Source organism: Myotis myotis, unplaced genomic scaffold, assembly GCF_014108235.1.
Source record: "Myotis myotis isolate mMyoMyo1 unplaced genomic scaffold, mMyoMyo1.p scaffold_m19_p_2, whole genome shotgun sequence".
Taxonomy (NCBI): domain Eukaryota; kingdom Metazoa; phylum Chordata; class Mammalia; order Chiroptera; family Vespertilionidae; genus Myotis; species Myotis myotis.
The window spans coordinates 173,564,292-173,577,940 of NW_023416324.1; the positions used below are offsets into that span (position 1 = coordinate 173,564,292).

At 39.2% G+C, this 13,649-nt stretch overlaps 1 protein-coding gene across 3 annotated transcripts in view; it reads right to left on the bottom strand.

Moving 5' to 3' along the window:
* Window positions 1-13,649, bottom strand: part of MAP3K13 (mitogen-activated protein kinase kinase kinase 13) — a 128,699-nt gene that overhangs the window by 23,898 nt on the left and 91,152 nt on the right. For all 3 annotated transcript variants that reach the window (XR_004974171.1, XM_036350839.1, XM_036350838.1), the window contains exons 4-7: window positions 9,726-9,917; window positions 6,035-6,193; window positions 3,792-3,950; window positions 3,299-3,407 (exon numbers count right to left, since the gene is read on the bottom strand). Coding sequence is in view for 2 of the 3 variants with exons in the window: in XM_036350839.1 (XP_036206732.1) it covers window positions 3,299-3,407; window positions 3,792-3,950; window positions 6,035-6,193; window positions 9,726-9,917 (619 nt within the window). In the remaining variant the exon portion in view is untranslated. The remainder of the gene's footprint in view (window positions 1-3,298; window positions 3,408-3,791; window positions 3,951-6,034; window positions 6,194-9,725; window positions 9,918-13,649) is intronic.

Sequence of the window (13,649 nt, forward strand, 5' to 3'; positions counted from 1 at the left end):
GGGAAGATATGATTATCTTTATTGTTTAGATGAGTAAGCTGATGTCTAGAGAATGTAGCGAGTTATCCAGGATCATAGGACAGGGTTTTAGACTCAGGGCCTAATTCTAGAAACTAGCAAGGATAGCAGATTTCGGGGCTCTTTAAGGAGAAGTACAATTTTATGTTGGGAGAAAAATGTGGAAGAATTAATGAATATTAAAAGATATCCAATGTAACAAGTTTTTCTTCTCTCTTCCTTCCCTTTCCCTCCCTTTCTTCTTCCTTTCATATTCTTGCTCCAAAAGAACCTTTTCTTTTCTGATCTCATCTGTGCTATATATGCTGCATCTTCACACATTTAGCACTGCATGTGCTGATAAAAGTGAGTCTGTACAAGTGAGGACACCGACTGTGGGTGCTGGGTTGCACCATACTGTGCTTGGCACATGTTGGAGGCTTAAAACATGTTGCACTGGCTAAGAAGTGATATTCTGGGAGCACTCAAGTAAAATCTGCTTAGAAATTAAAGTTTTCCAAGTATATACAGTTATACTGTCTCAACAGCTTGTGACTTAGCATGCTCGCAAAAACTGCTTTTCAAAATTGTGGTATGCATAGTTTTATAGTCACTGTGTAGTAAAGGAAGCAAAGCTGGGGTTGCAACCATACCCTACGCTGGAAAGATTTTCTAAAGTGCTCACTATTGTTCCCTTTCATTTCACAAAAGGCCCTAAGATTTTTTTCTGAGCACTAACAGCTATTTGACAGATTTCTTACCCATGCCCCACACCTACACGTAATTGGATAGGCAATAGTTGTAATCGTTTTAAGGGAGTTTACTGGAATGCGTATAAAAGAACAGAGGCCGAAACCGGTTTGGCTCAGTGGATAGAGCATCGGCCTGCGGACTGAAAGGTCCCAGGTTCGATTCCGGTCAAGGGCATGTACCTGGGTTGCGGGCACATCCCCAGTGGGAGATGTGCAGGAGGCAGCTGATCGATGTTTCTCGCTCATTGATGTTTCTAACTCTCTATCCCTCTCCCTTCCTCTCTGTAAAAATTAAAAAAAAAAAAAAAAAAAGAACAGAGGAAATGGTATGAAGTCAATCTCTTACATCCTCTTATTTTCTCTAAGACAGTGGCTCTCAACCTTCCTAATGCCGCGACCCTTTAATACAGTTCCTCATGTTGTGGTGACCCCCAATTTCATCGTTACAAATTGAACATAATTAAAGCATAGTGATTAATCACAAAAACAATATGTAATTAGATATGCATTTTCCGATGGTCTTAGGTGACCCCTGTGAAAGGGTTGTTCGACCCCAAAGGGGTCGCGACCCACAGGTTGAGAACCGCTGCTCTAAGATCAAACACTTTTCTTCCATAGTAATTCCTTAGAAACACTAAAAAACTATAGGGGCAAGCCTGATTAAATATTTAAAGACACAGTTGTGGGAAGGGCTAAGTTTGTGGCTCCATAGAAAGTATGTTGGAACTTTGGGCAGGATAAGAGTCTCTGGCTTATCTTTTCGTGGGAACTGCCAGAAGCCCTGTGACTTTATTAAGAAATTCGCAATGTCTGGTGGGCAGAGTATCTCTATGTCTGTCAGATACCTGAGAAGCACATACTCTGAGCCTTGGGTAGGGGCGGGTAGTAAAACATATTGGAGGACTTGTTTAACCTCCAGGATGATGCCCCTCCCAGTCCAGTATTCTTTCTAACACAGACTTTCCTGGTAGGTAAATGCATCCCCCACTGCAGATGGGGGGCGATGAGGAATAGATTGAAACACCGATTGGTAATAAGATGTCTTCTCTGAGGATGAATTTTTTTTTTATTGATTTTTTACAGAGAGGAAGGGAGAGGGATAGAGAGTTAGAAACATCGATGAGTGAGAAACATCGATCGGCTGCCTCCTGCACATCTCCTACTGGGGATGTGCCCGCAACCAAGGTACCTGCCCTTGCCCGGAATCGAACCTGGGACCCTTCAGTCCGCAGGCCAACGCTCTATCCACTGAGCCAAACCGGTTAGGGCGAGAATGAATCTTTGAAATGATACTGGAAAATAATGTGGAGATGGAATTCATCTTACAAAAATTCACTTAGAAGCACAGTATCATGAGTGAGACAAAGCTATATGATAAGAAATTAGGTAATACTGTTGTGAAATCCTACAGGCATAAAGTTACAACTTAGGATCATCACACTTATTTCAAAATCCATAGTTTCACCCTATTTTACTCCTTTTGCTATTACCCGGGTCTGGGATGAGGACCTCATGTACACTTATCTCCGTCCACTCCCTAACCATGTTGATAGAGGTTGGACCACCAATCCTTAGGACATCTGTAGCATTTTCATTTAACAGTGACAAATTCTTCCCCTCTCTGCACCTATCAAGAGGTGATGTCTATTTCTCCATCTGGGTTGGCCTGTGACTTGCTTAGCCAAGGAGGCATTAGCACGCATGATACACACACAGGCTTCAAACTCACTTGTGCACTGGGCTTGCCCCTTGCTGCCTTTGTCACCCCGAGAACACCGTGTGAACAGGCCCAAGCTAGCCTGCCGCAGGGTAAGAGGCCACGTGGAGAACTGAGGTCTCTAGCGAATAGCCAACCAGTCGTCAGACTTGAGAATGAGGCCGTCAGGAACCTGCCAGCCTCCCAGCCGACCTTGCAACGGACGGCAGACATGTGAGTGAGTCCAAAGCCGGCAGAAGAACTGCCTAGCCCAAATTCCTGACCCACAAAATAGTGAGCTAAACAAAAGCTTACTGTTTTAAGCCATAAGCTTTAGAATGGCTTGTAATGCAGTAAAAGCTAACAGACACATTAAATGATATTTTATTTGGTGCTACTAAGTGGCATATAAAGTTGGAGAAAAGGTTCTCTCTGGGCCTGATTCTACCATGGGCTCTTTCTGGTATTTAACTTCCCTCCTCTGTACTGTATTTTTTCTTCTTCAAAGACAATAATGCGTTCATGAAGTTCAGTAGTAATTCTAATTTGCATATATGTACATTACACTTTTCATATCTTCTTTTCCTCTTTTCTCCTCAACAGTTTCACCAGAACCCATTATGAAGACCAGATCCTGATATACATTCTTTTCAAATGAGAGAATACTATATGTGCTCAAGAAACTCCAAAAGGTCACATGCATGAGCATCACAGTTACTGTTTCACAATGAATGGAGTTATATAATTGCTATAAGAATCAGAATGGCTCTCTTCTAAGAATTACTTTTTCTCACTGAGAGCTCCTTGTCTGTTTGTTCAGTAATAGTACCTGGTAGAAAGTTTCCAAACTTACCTGAGACTTGAAGTAAGTTTCTTGTGGGGTGGCAAGAACATCTGCAGACGCGATGTCCAAATGCATGAGTGTCTGCCGGAAAGAAGGTCGGTTGCGAGGTTTACTTTGCCTAAATGTAGAAAAAGGCAGCTTGTGCATTTCAGAAGGTATGTCCAGGAGGATAAAGATTTTATTCTACTCTAATAAAAATGAAAGCCATTTTGACTCTATGCATGGCTGTATCTCAGTGTTGATGAAATGAACATCAGTGACCTGTTTGATAATAATCCCTTAGGACTGGTAAAGTAATAATAGCTATTATTTACTAAGGCCTACTATTTCAACATGTGCTAAACTCTTTACTTATCAATTGTTCCAAGGTTCCAGGTTTTTATCCTACCAGGCGATTCACTCCCAATACACATTAGAGACTTCCCTGCAGTTCTGAAGAAGTTTTAAGTATGGTTTTGAGGAGGGAGGTAAAATAGAATATTGGGAGAAATATATTCCTTACCATGTCTGTTTCATAAGGATTTTGAATCCATCAGGGCAAGTGGAAGGAACTGGAAGATGTAGGCTATTGCTTCCAACACCCCAGATAATGGCCGAAGAGTCTACATCTTTATAAGGGATCTCTCCTGTCAGCAATTCCCAAAGCACCACACCAAAGGACCTGCAGTAGTACCAAGAACATGCACAGAAGACGTTTCAGAAAGGCTGGCTTGTATTTTAGTTCTTTATTCATTTTTTAAAAAAACATATTTTTATTGATTTCAGAGAGGAAGGGAGAGGGAGAGAGAGATAGAAACATCAATGATGAGAGAGAATCATTGATTGGCTGCCTCCTGCACACCCCCCACTGGGGATCGAGCCCGCAACCCCGGGCATGTACACTTGACTGGAATCGAACCTGGGACCCTTTGGTCCGCAGGCTGATGCTCCATCCACTGAGCCAAACTAGCCAGGGCTCTTTATTCATTTTTTAAAAAATATATTTTATTGATTTTTTACAGAGAGGAAGGGAGAGAGATAGAGAGTCAGAAACATCGATAAGAGAGAAACATCAATCAGCTGTCTCCTACACACCCCCTACTGGGGATGTGCCCGCAATCAAGGTACACGCCCTTGACCGGAATCAAACCTGGGACCTTTCAGTCTGCAGGCCGACACTCTATCCACTGAGCCAAACCGGTTTCGGCTCTTTATTCATTTTTAATTGAATGTGCACCCAGTTTTAAAATTCTAATACTGCTACAAGAAAAATGGAAACAGCCAGGAAAACTCTAAGAAAGAAAGTCACTGAGAGGTAACCAGCGCTACCGATATTAAGACGTTTTATAAGGCTTCAGTGATTGACTCTGGTGCATGAACAGACAGCTACACTAATGAAATGGAAGAGAAATCTAGAAATAGACCAACTACATAGAGGGATTGCATATATGATAAAAGTGACATCTCCAAACAGTGGGGGAAATTGATTATTTAATAGATGCTGTTTGGACAACTAGGGAGAAAATGAAATTTATATGTTATCTTACATAAAGATGAATTCCTATTGAATCAAAGTTTTAGTTATAACAGTGAAACTAGATTTCCTGAAAAAATACATGGGAATTAAAAAAAACCTTAAAGTGGTGAAGGATTTTCTGATTATGAAATCCAGAAGCCATAAAAGGAGAGAATGATAAGCTAAACTGCATTAAAAAAAAAATCTGGCATGGAAAAAAACTCTAAGCAAAATAACAAAATGTGAAAAGTTGTTATAATTCTTATACACAAAAGGCTAATCTTCTTAATATATAAAATATTCATAAATTGATAAGAATGAAGACCAGAAAGCTTAGCAAAGAATAAAAATAGTTCACAAATAAGAAATTACAAATGGTTTGTAAACATGAAAAAATGCACAACCTTACTTATAAGAAGAGGAATACAAATTAAAATTGCTCCAAATATACTTTTTTTAAAAAACCTACATGGTTGGCAAACATCCAAAAGTTTAACTTTGTTGGTGAGGCTGAGCAAACACTCTTACACATTTCTGTTGGGAACATAAATTGGCATAATTCCTAAGGAGGACACATTCATAATAATTACCCAAATTACCAGTCACTCTACATTTCTTCTTTTTCTTACTTTGATGTTACATGCAATTTTAATATATGCTATTATTTTAGCCTAAAAGTTATTAATAGTCTGTTTTACGAATGGATAAAAGCAACTACAGGGAAATACACTGTTAATAGCAAAGATTTGGAGGAAAAAGTGATAAAGATTCTAAAAAGGTCACCACCAACAAAAAAGCATAGCCCATAGAGGTGTTTATAAAAGGGTAAATAGCACTATACAACTCAAATATGTCTAACTATTCACATCAGTAGGTCACAGATATACATGATGATCTGAGTCACCAAAACAGGTAAACTTTGTTCGAAGTATTTCATTTAAGAAGGTGAGAATTATGTAATGTAAAGTCCAGGAAGACTTTTGTACTAAATGGTTATTTAAAGTAAACGTTCCATTTTCCAGAAAGTTTAGCATATTCTTTGAAGGTCCTTAAAACTGATGCTTTACTGAATCATCTTAATTCTATCCCAACCCTTCTTACCATCGTATTGGGTAATATGGGACTGCAACCAACCAGAAGAGAGTAACACTGAAGACTACCTGAGGAAAGTAGAAGTGTGGATGGAGGAACATGCTGACAGGGTGAGAGTGGGGAAAGGTTTTCCAGTTGGTACAGACGGTGCTGCTCACCATATATCGACTTTTTCAGAGACAGGCTCATTTCGTATCACTTCTGGCGCCATCCATGCGACTGTGCCAGCAAAGGACATCTTGGTACTTTTATCGCTGAGTTCCTTAGAGGTCCCAAAATCTGAAATTTTTACTGCATCTGTGTGAGTCACTAAAACACTTTGAAAAGAAATAAGAGAACATCCAGATCATTAGTACTAATAAAAAACATGACTCAAATTGGCAACTGAAGACTTCGCTGCCCCCTACATTGCAGAATTCAGCTTACCAGCTTCAATATTACTAGGACATTAGCGATACACTAGAAACAGCACCATTCATACTTGTGAGGCAGCATAGCATAGAGGGCTTTAAATATATATATTTATATTGATGTTTTTTAGAAAGAGTGGAAGGAAAAGGAAGAGAAAGAGAAACATCGATGTGAGAGAGAAACATTGATTGGTTGCCTCCTTTATACACCCCACCTGGGGACCGAACCTACAACCCAGGCCTATGCCCTGACTGAAATCGAACCAGTGACCTTCTGGTGCAAGGGGATATGCTCAACCAATTGAGCATCACTGGCCAGGGCCATAGTGGGCTTTTACATCTGGTTTTATCCTGCCTTCACCATTGTGTGAGCTTTGCCAATTTATGTAATTCTTCCATGCCATTTTTCTCATCTATGAGATGGAGACAATCCAGTTCACAATATCTTATCCACAATTTAAAAATGCAAAAAGATCTAAAAACAGTGTATAAATATTTTTTTCATATGCATAAAGCAAACACACTTTGTTTACCCCACTTTGTGTGCCTACCATATGTTTCGCTACAGATATATGAATGTGGCTGATTATAGGGTGCTGACCCAGTCTTTGCTGGGGATGTAAGGTAATGAATGCACTGTTCCTGAAATCACCTGACTCCCAGAGTTTTGGATAAGGAATATGGGCCTGTAATAATGCCTCATGAAATTTTGTTTGAATTAAATGAGATAAGTAAAGCACACATGCTCAATAAATATTGGTTTCTACTCTGCCAGTCTCAGACAACCCACTAAGAAAACACTTCTTTCAAAACACTGTTGAAATGATGGCCAACTAAAATCATGCCTGGGACCATGGTACTAGGAAGTCGTATCCTGGGATTCCACTAACAATGAGGAAAAGCAGGAATAAATCTAAGCTTAAGTAGATTCAGACAACTCATGTTTTAGTTTTCATAATAGTTATCTGAAATGTGACCTGGGCAAACTGCTTTTGCCAGCTTTAAAGATGAATATAACCTGGGACTAATACAACATAGTAACATCCTCACGCACTAGACGGAGTTCACTTGAAACAGCCTGTTTAGAACTTAAGAATGTCAATGAGTTAGGGTTTCAGAGGCTTAATGATCTAGAGACCTATTTTTAACAATAAAAAGGCTTAATACTCCAGCAGTATCAGAATCAAGGAGGTGAGAAAATAGGAAACTTCTTAGTCTATCTCCTCCCTTCTTTGCTTGAACCAGGACTTCACATTTGCCCCGTCCCTGCCAATGTGAAATAGCTATTTACCAAATAGCTCAGTGCTTACAATTGCTTTAGAATACCTTCATCCACATCCATGCCCTGGTTTTTCACCTGCTATGTAAAATTCACATAATTTAGGAATTTTGATTTAATGGTGCTAGTGTTGGTGGAAATGCATAAAGGTGAAAGTATCATGGGCTATTTGCGATAATTGGAGAATTGATGGTATCATAAACCATGAGAGTCAGAAAAGGCAATAAACCCCTAGAGGAAAAAACACCAGAAACTTCCCTTTCTGCCTCTTATGTGTTGCTCATTATAGGACACTAGAGGTCTGGTGCATGAAATTCCTGCACAGGTAGGGTCCCTAGGCCTGGCTGGCAATGAGGGCCGACCTGTAGGGTGACCAGCTGAGTAACTGCCCCGCCAGTTGGGGCCTGCGGGCTGGGGCAGCTCCTGCATTGAGCGTCTGCCCCCTGGTGGTCAGTGTATGTCATAGCGACTGGTTGTTGGTCGATTTGCATATTAAGGTTTTATATAGATAGATGATGAGAGGGAATGGACATGGGAGGGGACAAGAGAAGATATGATTTTGAAACTTTTGTGAAATCTCTGAGACAAAGGTCATACAGACTAAAGACTTAATGTGGGTAACAAAATCTCTCTTTACAGCAAGCCAGACTGATCTTTGTTTTTTCAAAATTGCCTTGGAACCCAAAGAGGCCAAGGCTGCAGGGGTTCAGGGTGGTACTGATAACAGAGGGAATGCTTACTGGGTAACCAACTTACTCTAATCTTTAAGTGATAGCAGTTAAAGAGAGCAGTGTGTGATTGTTATGTATTCTACATATTCCTGCTTCCTTTTCTACAATTAATTCTCAAGGAGAACAAGGTGATTCAAAAGCAGACCATTCAAAGAGGCCTTTGGCAAGTATTTTATGTGTATGTAGTGGGTGACAAAAGCATCCATATAGACAGAAGGAATGAACACTATATAATAAAGTTATTTGCAAGTAAATCAAGAAGAAGGTTGTTCAGTGAGCTAACAATGGTAATAAACATTATTGAGAACTATGGTGATAAATGTGGCTGGTCTTTGAAGTTTATAATCAAGACTGATTTATATCTTCCATGGAGAAGAGGCAGGATTCCTTGTGAATCCCTCACCTTCACACGATGACTTAGGAAGCAGTGGTCTTTGGTCGAAAAGTTCTGGGTTCAAGTCCTAGCTCCATGACTTCGGGCTCTGAGCCCTAGTTTCTCTTATATAAAATAAAAATAATGATACTTGTCACATCTATCCCACACAGTTTTTGCCAAGATCAAAGCAGATGCGATCATGGATATAAAAATATGTTGTAAACCATAAAAGCACATGCAAAAAAGATTAATCCTTTTCTTCTTCTCCAAACCAAAATGTGATGAGAAGTGATAAAAATGTTTAAAAAATAGGAGCAACACTGAAATATACCATTTTATCAATTCTTTTATGCAATTTGAGGAACTGATAAACACTCCTCTTAAAGTGGTTATTAGTAGCCAAGGAATCGTTTTGAAAACAGAGGTTACTAGAAACAGCTTTGCTTCTCTTAAATAATCAGTTTGTATTTTTCTTATGGACACTGTGAATCTTATAACTATTTCTTTCTTTCTTTGCTTAGACTTTAGGAAACTCAGCACCAAATATGGAGTCCACCTCTATACCACAGCGGTAGAGAACCCTATGGTATACATTTTGTGAACAAGCTTTAGTTCTAACATTTTTATTTACTCTTTGCCTCTGTTTCTTATTCATTCACTTTCACCTGACTGTATTAAGTGCATTTCTGAAATTCACTTTTAAAAAGTGTTTTTCTGGAAACACACAGAGAAACAACAAGTCAAGCCTCCAAGTGAGGAAGTTTGGCATTAATTATTCAAAATGATTAATTACTCAGATAATCAATTGTTTCATAATTGTACAATTACACCGCAACAAAAAGGGAAGACTAGTGTTAGGTGCCTGAACATATCTGCCATCTACATAGGTAAGTAGGTCAATAATAATCCAAAAGATACACAAATAGCATTGCCCACTGTGCTGACCTAGCTGAACCAAAAGTGTCATGTCTGAAAACTTCCATTAAGGTTGATGGAATTCCTTATTTCAAAGCAATAAAACAAAATGGCTGAAAAATTAGCTCCAGTACTCACTTAGGTGATTTGAGATCACGATGAATAATTTTGTGAAGATGCAAATAATTCATTCCACTTGCGATTCCTGTGGACCAGTCTACTAGCAATCGAGGCGTAATCTTCCTGCCCGCTCGCAAAACCTCGTAGAGTTGTCCATGGGCACAGTATTCCATGATGATACAATAACATGGGGCCTGAGTACAAACACCCCTTTCAAGAAAACACAAGCATGGATATAATACACACATAGAAACAAACATACATGCATACTTATTTATATCTTAGGAGCATTTCATAAATTTAATCACTAAGGCCAATTCTCTATCCAAGTTATTTTTTACATGCATATAGATAATCATTCCTGATTCTTAAATTAACATTAAAACCCTTTAGTCTACAGATTTTCTCTACTATGCATAGCGACAATTTTAGTTTTGTTTTGTTCACTCTGGGTATCTACATGCTATGCTATATCTGGTGCTTTTTCTGTGGGGACATTCTATTCTGGGTCAAAGAGCACCCTTTCCTGAGGCTTTGTGTGGGCTAGATATTGTGTTGTTCTGATTAAGAATAATTTAAATAGCTTCCTTTTAGAATTACATAGAGGGTTTCATACATAGTGTGCAGAAATATAATTCGAATAAAATATTGCTATTTTTGCTATTATTTTGTTGAATTTTAAGTCACTCAAATTTAAGACTAGCTAGATTGAGGATGAGAAAAAAAAGAATCAATTTTCTTTTAAAAATATGTTTTTATTGATTTCAGAGAGAGTAAGGGAGAGGGAGAAAGGGATAGAAACATTGATGAGAGAGAATCATTGGTTGGCTGCCTCCTGCACACCCCCTACTGGGGATCAAGCCAGAAACCTGGGCACATACCCTGCCTGGGAATTGAACTGTGACCTCCTGGTTCATGGGTTGACACTCAACCACTGAGCAACATAGCTGGGCTCAATTTTCTATTTTATATGTCTCTAGTGATGTGTATACCTGAAACTAATATAATATTGTATGTCAACGATAATTAAAATATAAAGAGTTATTTAAATAAATTTAAAAAGAAGTTAGAAAACTTTTAAAAATTTCTGTATTATATAGCCTTTGAAAAACATTTCTGTTTAGAATAAAAATAGCATTACACAACTCAAGTATTATATATCCATGCAGCCTGTATTTCCATCAATTCTTACATCTCCCATGAAGCCTTTCCTGATCATTCCAGCCCAAAGATCTTTCTCTTCTCTCAATTCCAATGCTACATAGCAGCCATTAGTTTTCAGATGCGATCTGATATAGATTACAGGCTCATTGAAGGGAAAGGTTTTCAAGTTCTCATCTGTCTACCACAAGGCCTAGACATTCACAGCAAGCCCTTGATAGATAGTTCTTCACTTTACCTTAACTTTCTTTGATGATCAAACCTTCACATGAACACATGCAGAGGCCTGGGATAGGAGGAGGGGCACTAACATGAAAGAACATCTTCTATTTGTCAGGTGTGTTTACATGTTTATTTAATTGTTTTATTTAGTCTGCTCCAAACCACTGTAAGATAGGTATTACCTTTTCCATTTTTTTATAAGTAATGTTCAGAGAGGGACAGTAACTTGTCTTAGATCAGACAACTAACAAGTGACAGTGGGATTCAAATCTGCCTGTTTAACTTCAATGCCATGCTCTTTCCACTCGTACACCACACTGCCTCTGTTATCCTCCTTCACTGCAGGATAGACAAACATATTGGGGATTCCTATATTAATATTGTTAACTTATAGAAGTTGGAATAGTCAGATTAATTCTAATTCACAGTTTGGTTCTGAGGATGAGAAAAGAGAAAAAAAATATCACCGCTGCAATTCTCTGCGCCCCATCCTTAATGGTATGTATGTATGCCTTCCTTTAAACCTTTCCAGAGTAGTTATTGAGAGCAGTCTACCTACAAGGCACCCAGCTAAAGTCCTTAGCCAGCTCTCAATTCATGTCCTATTTCTTAGGCTGCTATAAGTTATGAAGGACTTTAGAGGCTATGATGGGCCCGACTGGCATGGCTCAGTGGTTGAGTGTCAACATATGAACCAGGAGGTCACGGTCACTTCCAGGTCAGGGCTCAGGCCTGGGTTGAGGGCTTGATTCCCAGTGTGGGGTGTGCAAGAAGTAGCCAATCAATGATTGCATTGATGTTTCTATCTCGGTCCCTCTTCCTTCCTCTCTGAAATCAATAAAAATATATATTAAAAATAGAGGCCATGATGGCTTGTAATCATGTGAAAGTCTTACAACAATAACAGGTTATAAAGAAATTAAAGAATTAGTCTTCATTGTCCCTGCTTTGCTGTGCCTGTCAAATGCCACAAAGCTATTTCTATTGCTCCCCAGCATTTTCTAAGCTACCCAAAATTTTCATCTTGATTTTCAGTGGAAACATTTTTTTCAAGTTTTTGTTACTTGACTTGTACGGAAACCTCAGTGGAGCAGGAATGTACGGCAACTACAAACAGACTTTAATTTTCATCACAGAGAAATAATAAGTAAGGCAGGAATAATGTAATATGCTTGAGGATATCAAAATACATATTTGTTTGAATCTAGTCAGTATCCTGTTCAACTATGTTTTAACTTGTCACAAATGTAGACAGAAAGGGCCTAACAGTGATATGTATGCGTTTTTCATCTTTCCCGACTGACGAATGAGAAGCAATCATTCCATCAGCCCTATACTATGACAAGGCCCTTACTAGCTATAAATAACAGCTCTATAATCACTTCTAATTGCTACCTTTTCTTCCCCTTGGCACTCAATTCCATTAGGAACAGTCAGACTGGGTTTTCTTAAAAGACCGCTTTAAGAAATTGGAAGGAAAAAGAATATAGTATTTTTTCCTTGCTCTTTCCCTTCTGAACATGGTTCTTATTTCAAAAGAAGCTGTAAGCACAGAAATCAGTATCCGGAGAGACGTACTAAAATCTAATCTTGCCTTCATGTCTTCCAGATGGTCCTGAATGATTCATTGGCCAAGCAACACATGGCACAGAGAGCTGCAAACATAACACTGCACAATGCCTCAAGAGCATGGTGTAATGGGCCAGGGACACAGTCTTGCTATTGTTTCCATGTAGAGGTAAAGACTATTCAGGCATCTTCAGCCTAAAGAGTTGGGCACCAGCATGGCAATATTTGTCCCAAATGCTGAAAAGTATTTGGGCGGGTCAGAGAGTGAGGTGGGAGGAAAGACTGAGAAGAAAAAGGAATAAAGCTTCTCATACCCATCCTCTTAGGACAAATTCTACATGGAAAGCCCTCTTACCTGGAAGATACAGCCTGTTTCATTTTAGGAGGCCAAAAGGCTTGCTGATCTCTGTCTCAAACCTAAGCTTCAAGGTTTAGTTAAATGGAAGCTCTACCTTCCATTTATTTATTTATTTATTTAAATTTTATTTTATTGTTTAAAGTATTACAAATAGCAGTGCACATGTCTTCTTCTGTTTTTTTTTTTTTTTTCCCCATTGACCTTCCCCCGGCCTCCCCTTCTACCTTCCATTTAGAATGATGTAGCATAGTGGGAGTGAAGATCCTCTCAGTGAAGTAAAATGAAAGAAAGAAGTGAGTTTCTGGTAGCTGCTTAAAAATAATTCTCTTGCCCTGGCCAGTTTTCTCAGTGGTTAGAGCATCGGCCTGCAGACCGAAGGGTTGAGGGTTCATTTCCCAGTGAGGGGCATGCACCTCAATTGCAGGTTCTATCCCTGGCCCTGGGCTCATGCAGAGGCAACCAGTCAATGTGTCTCTCTCACATTGATGTTTCTCTCTCTCTCTCTCTCTTTCTCTCTCTCTCTCTCTCTCCCTCTCCCTCTCCCTCCCTCCCTCCCTCCCTTCTCGCCCTTCCATTCTCTCTCTAAAGATCAATGAAAAAAATATCCTCGGGTGAGGATTAAAAAAATAAAA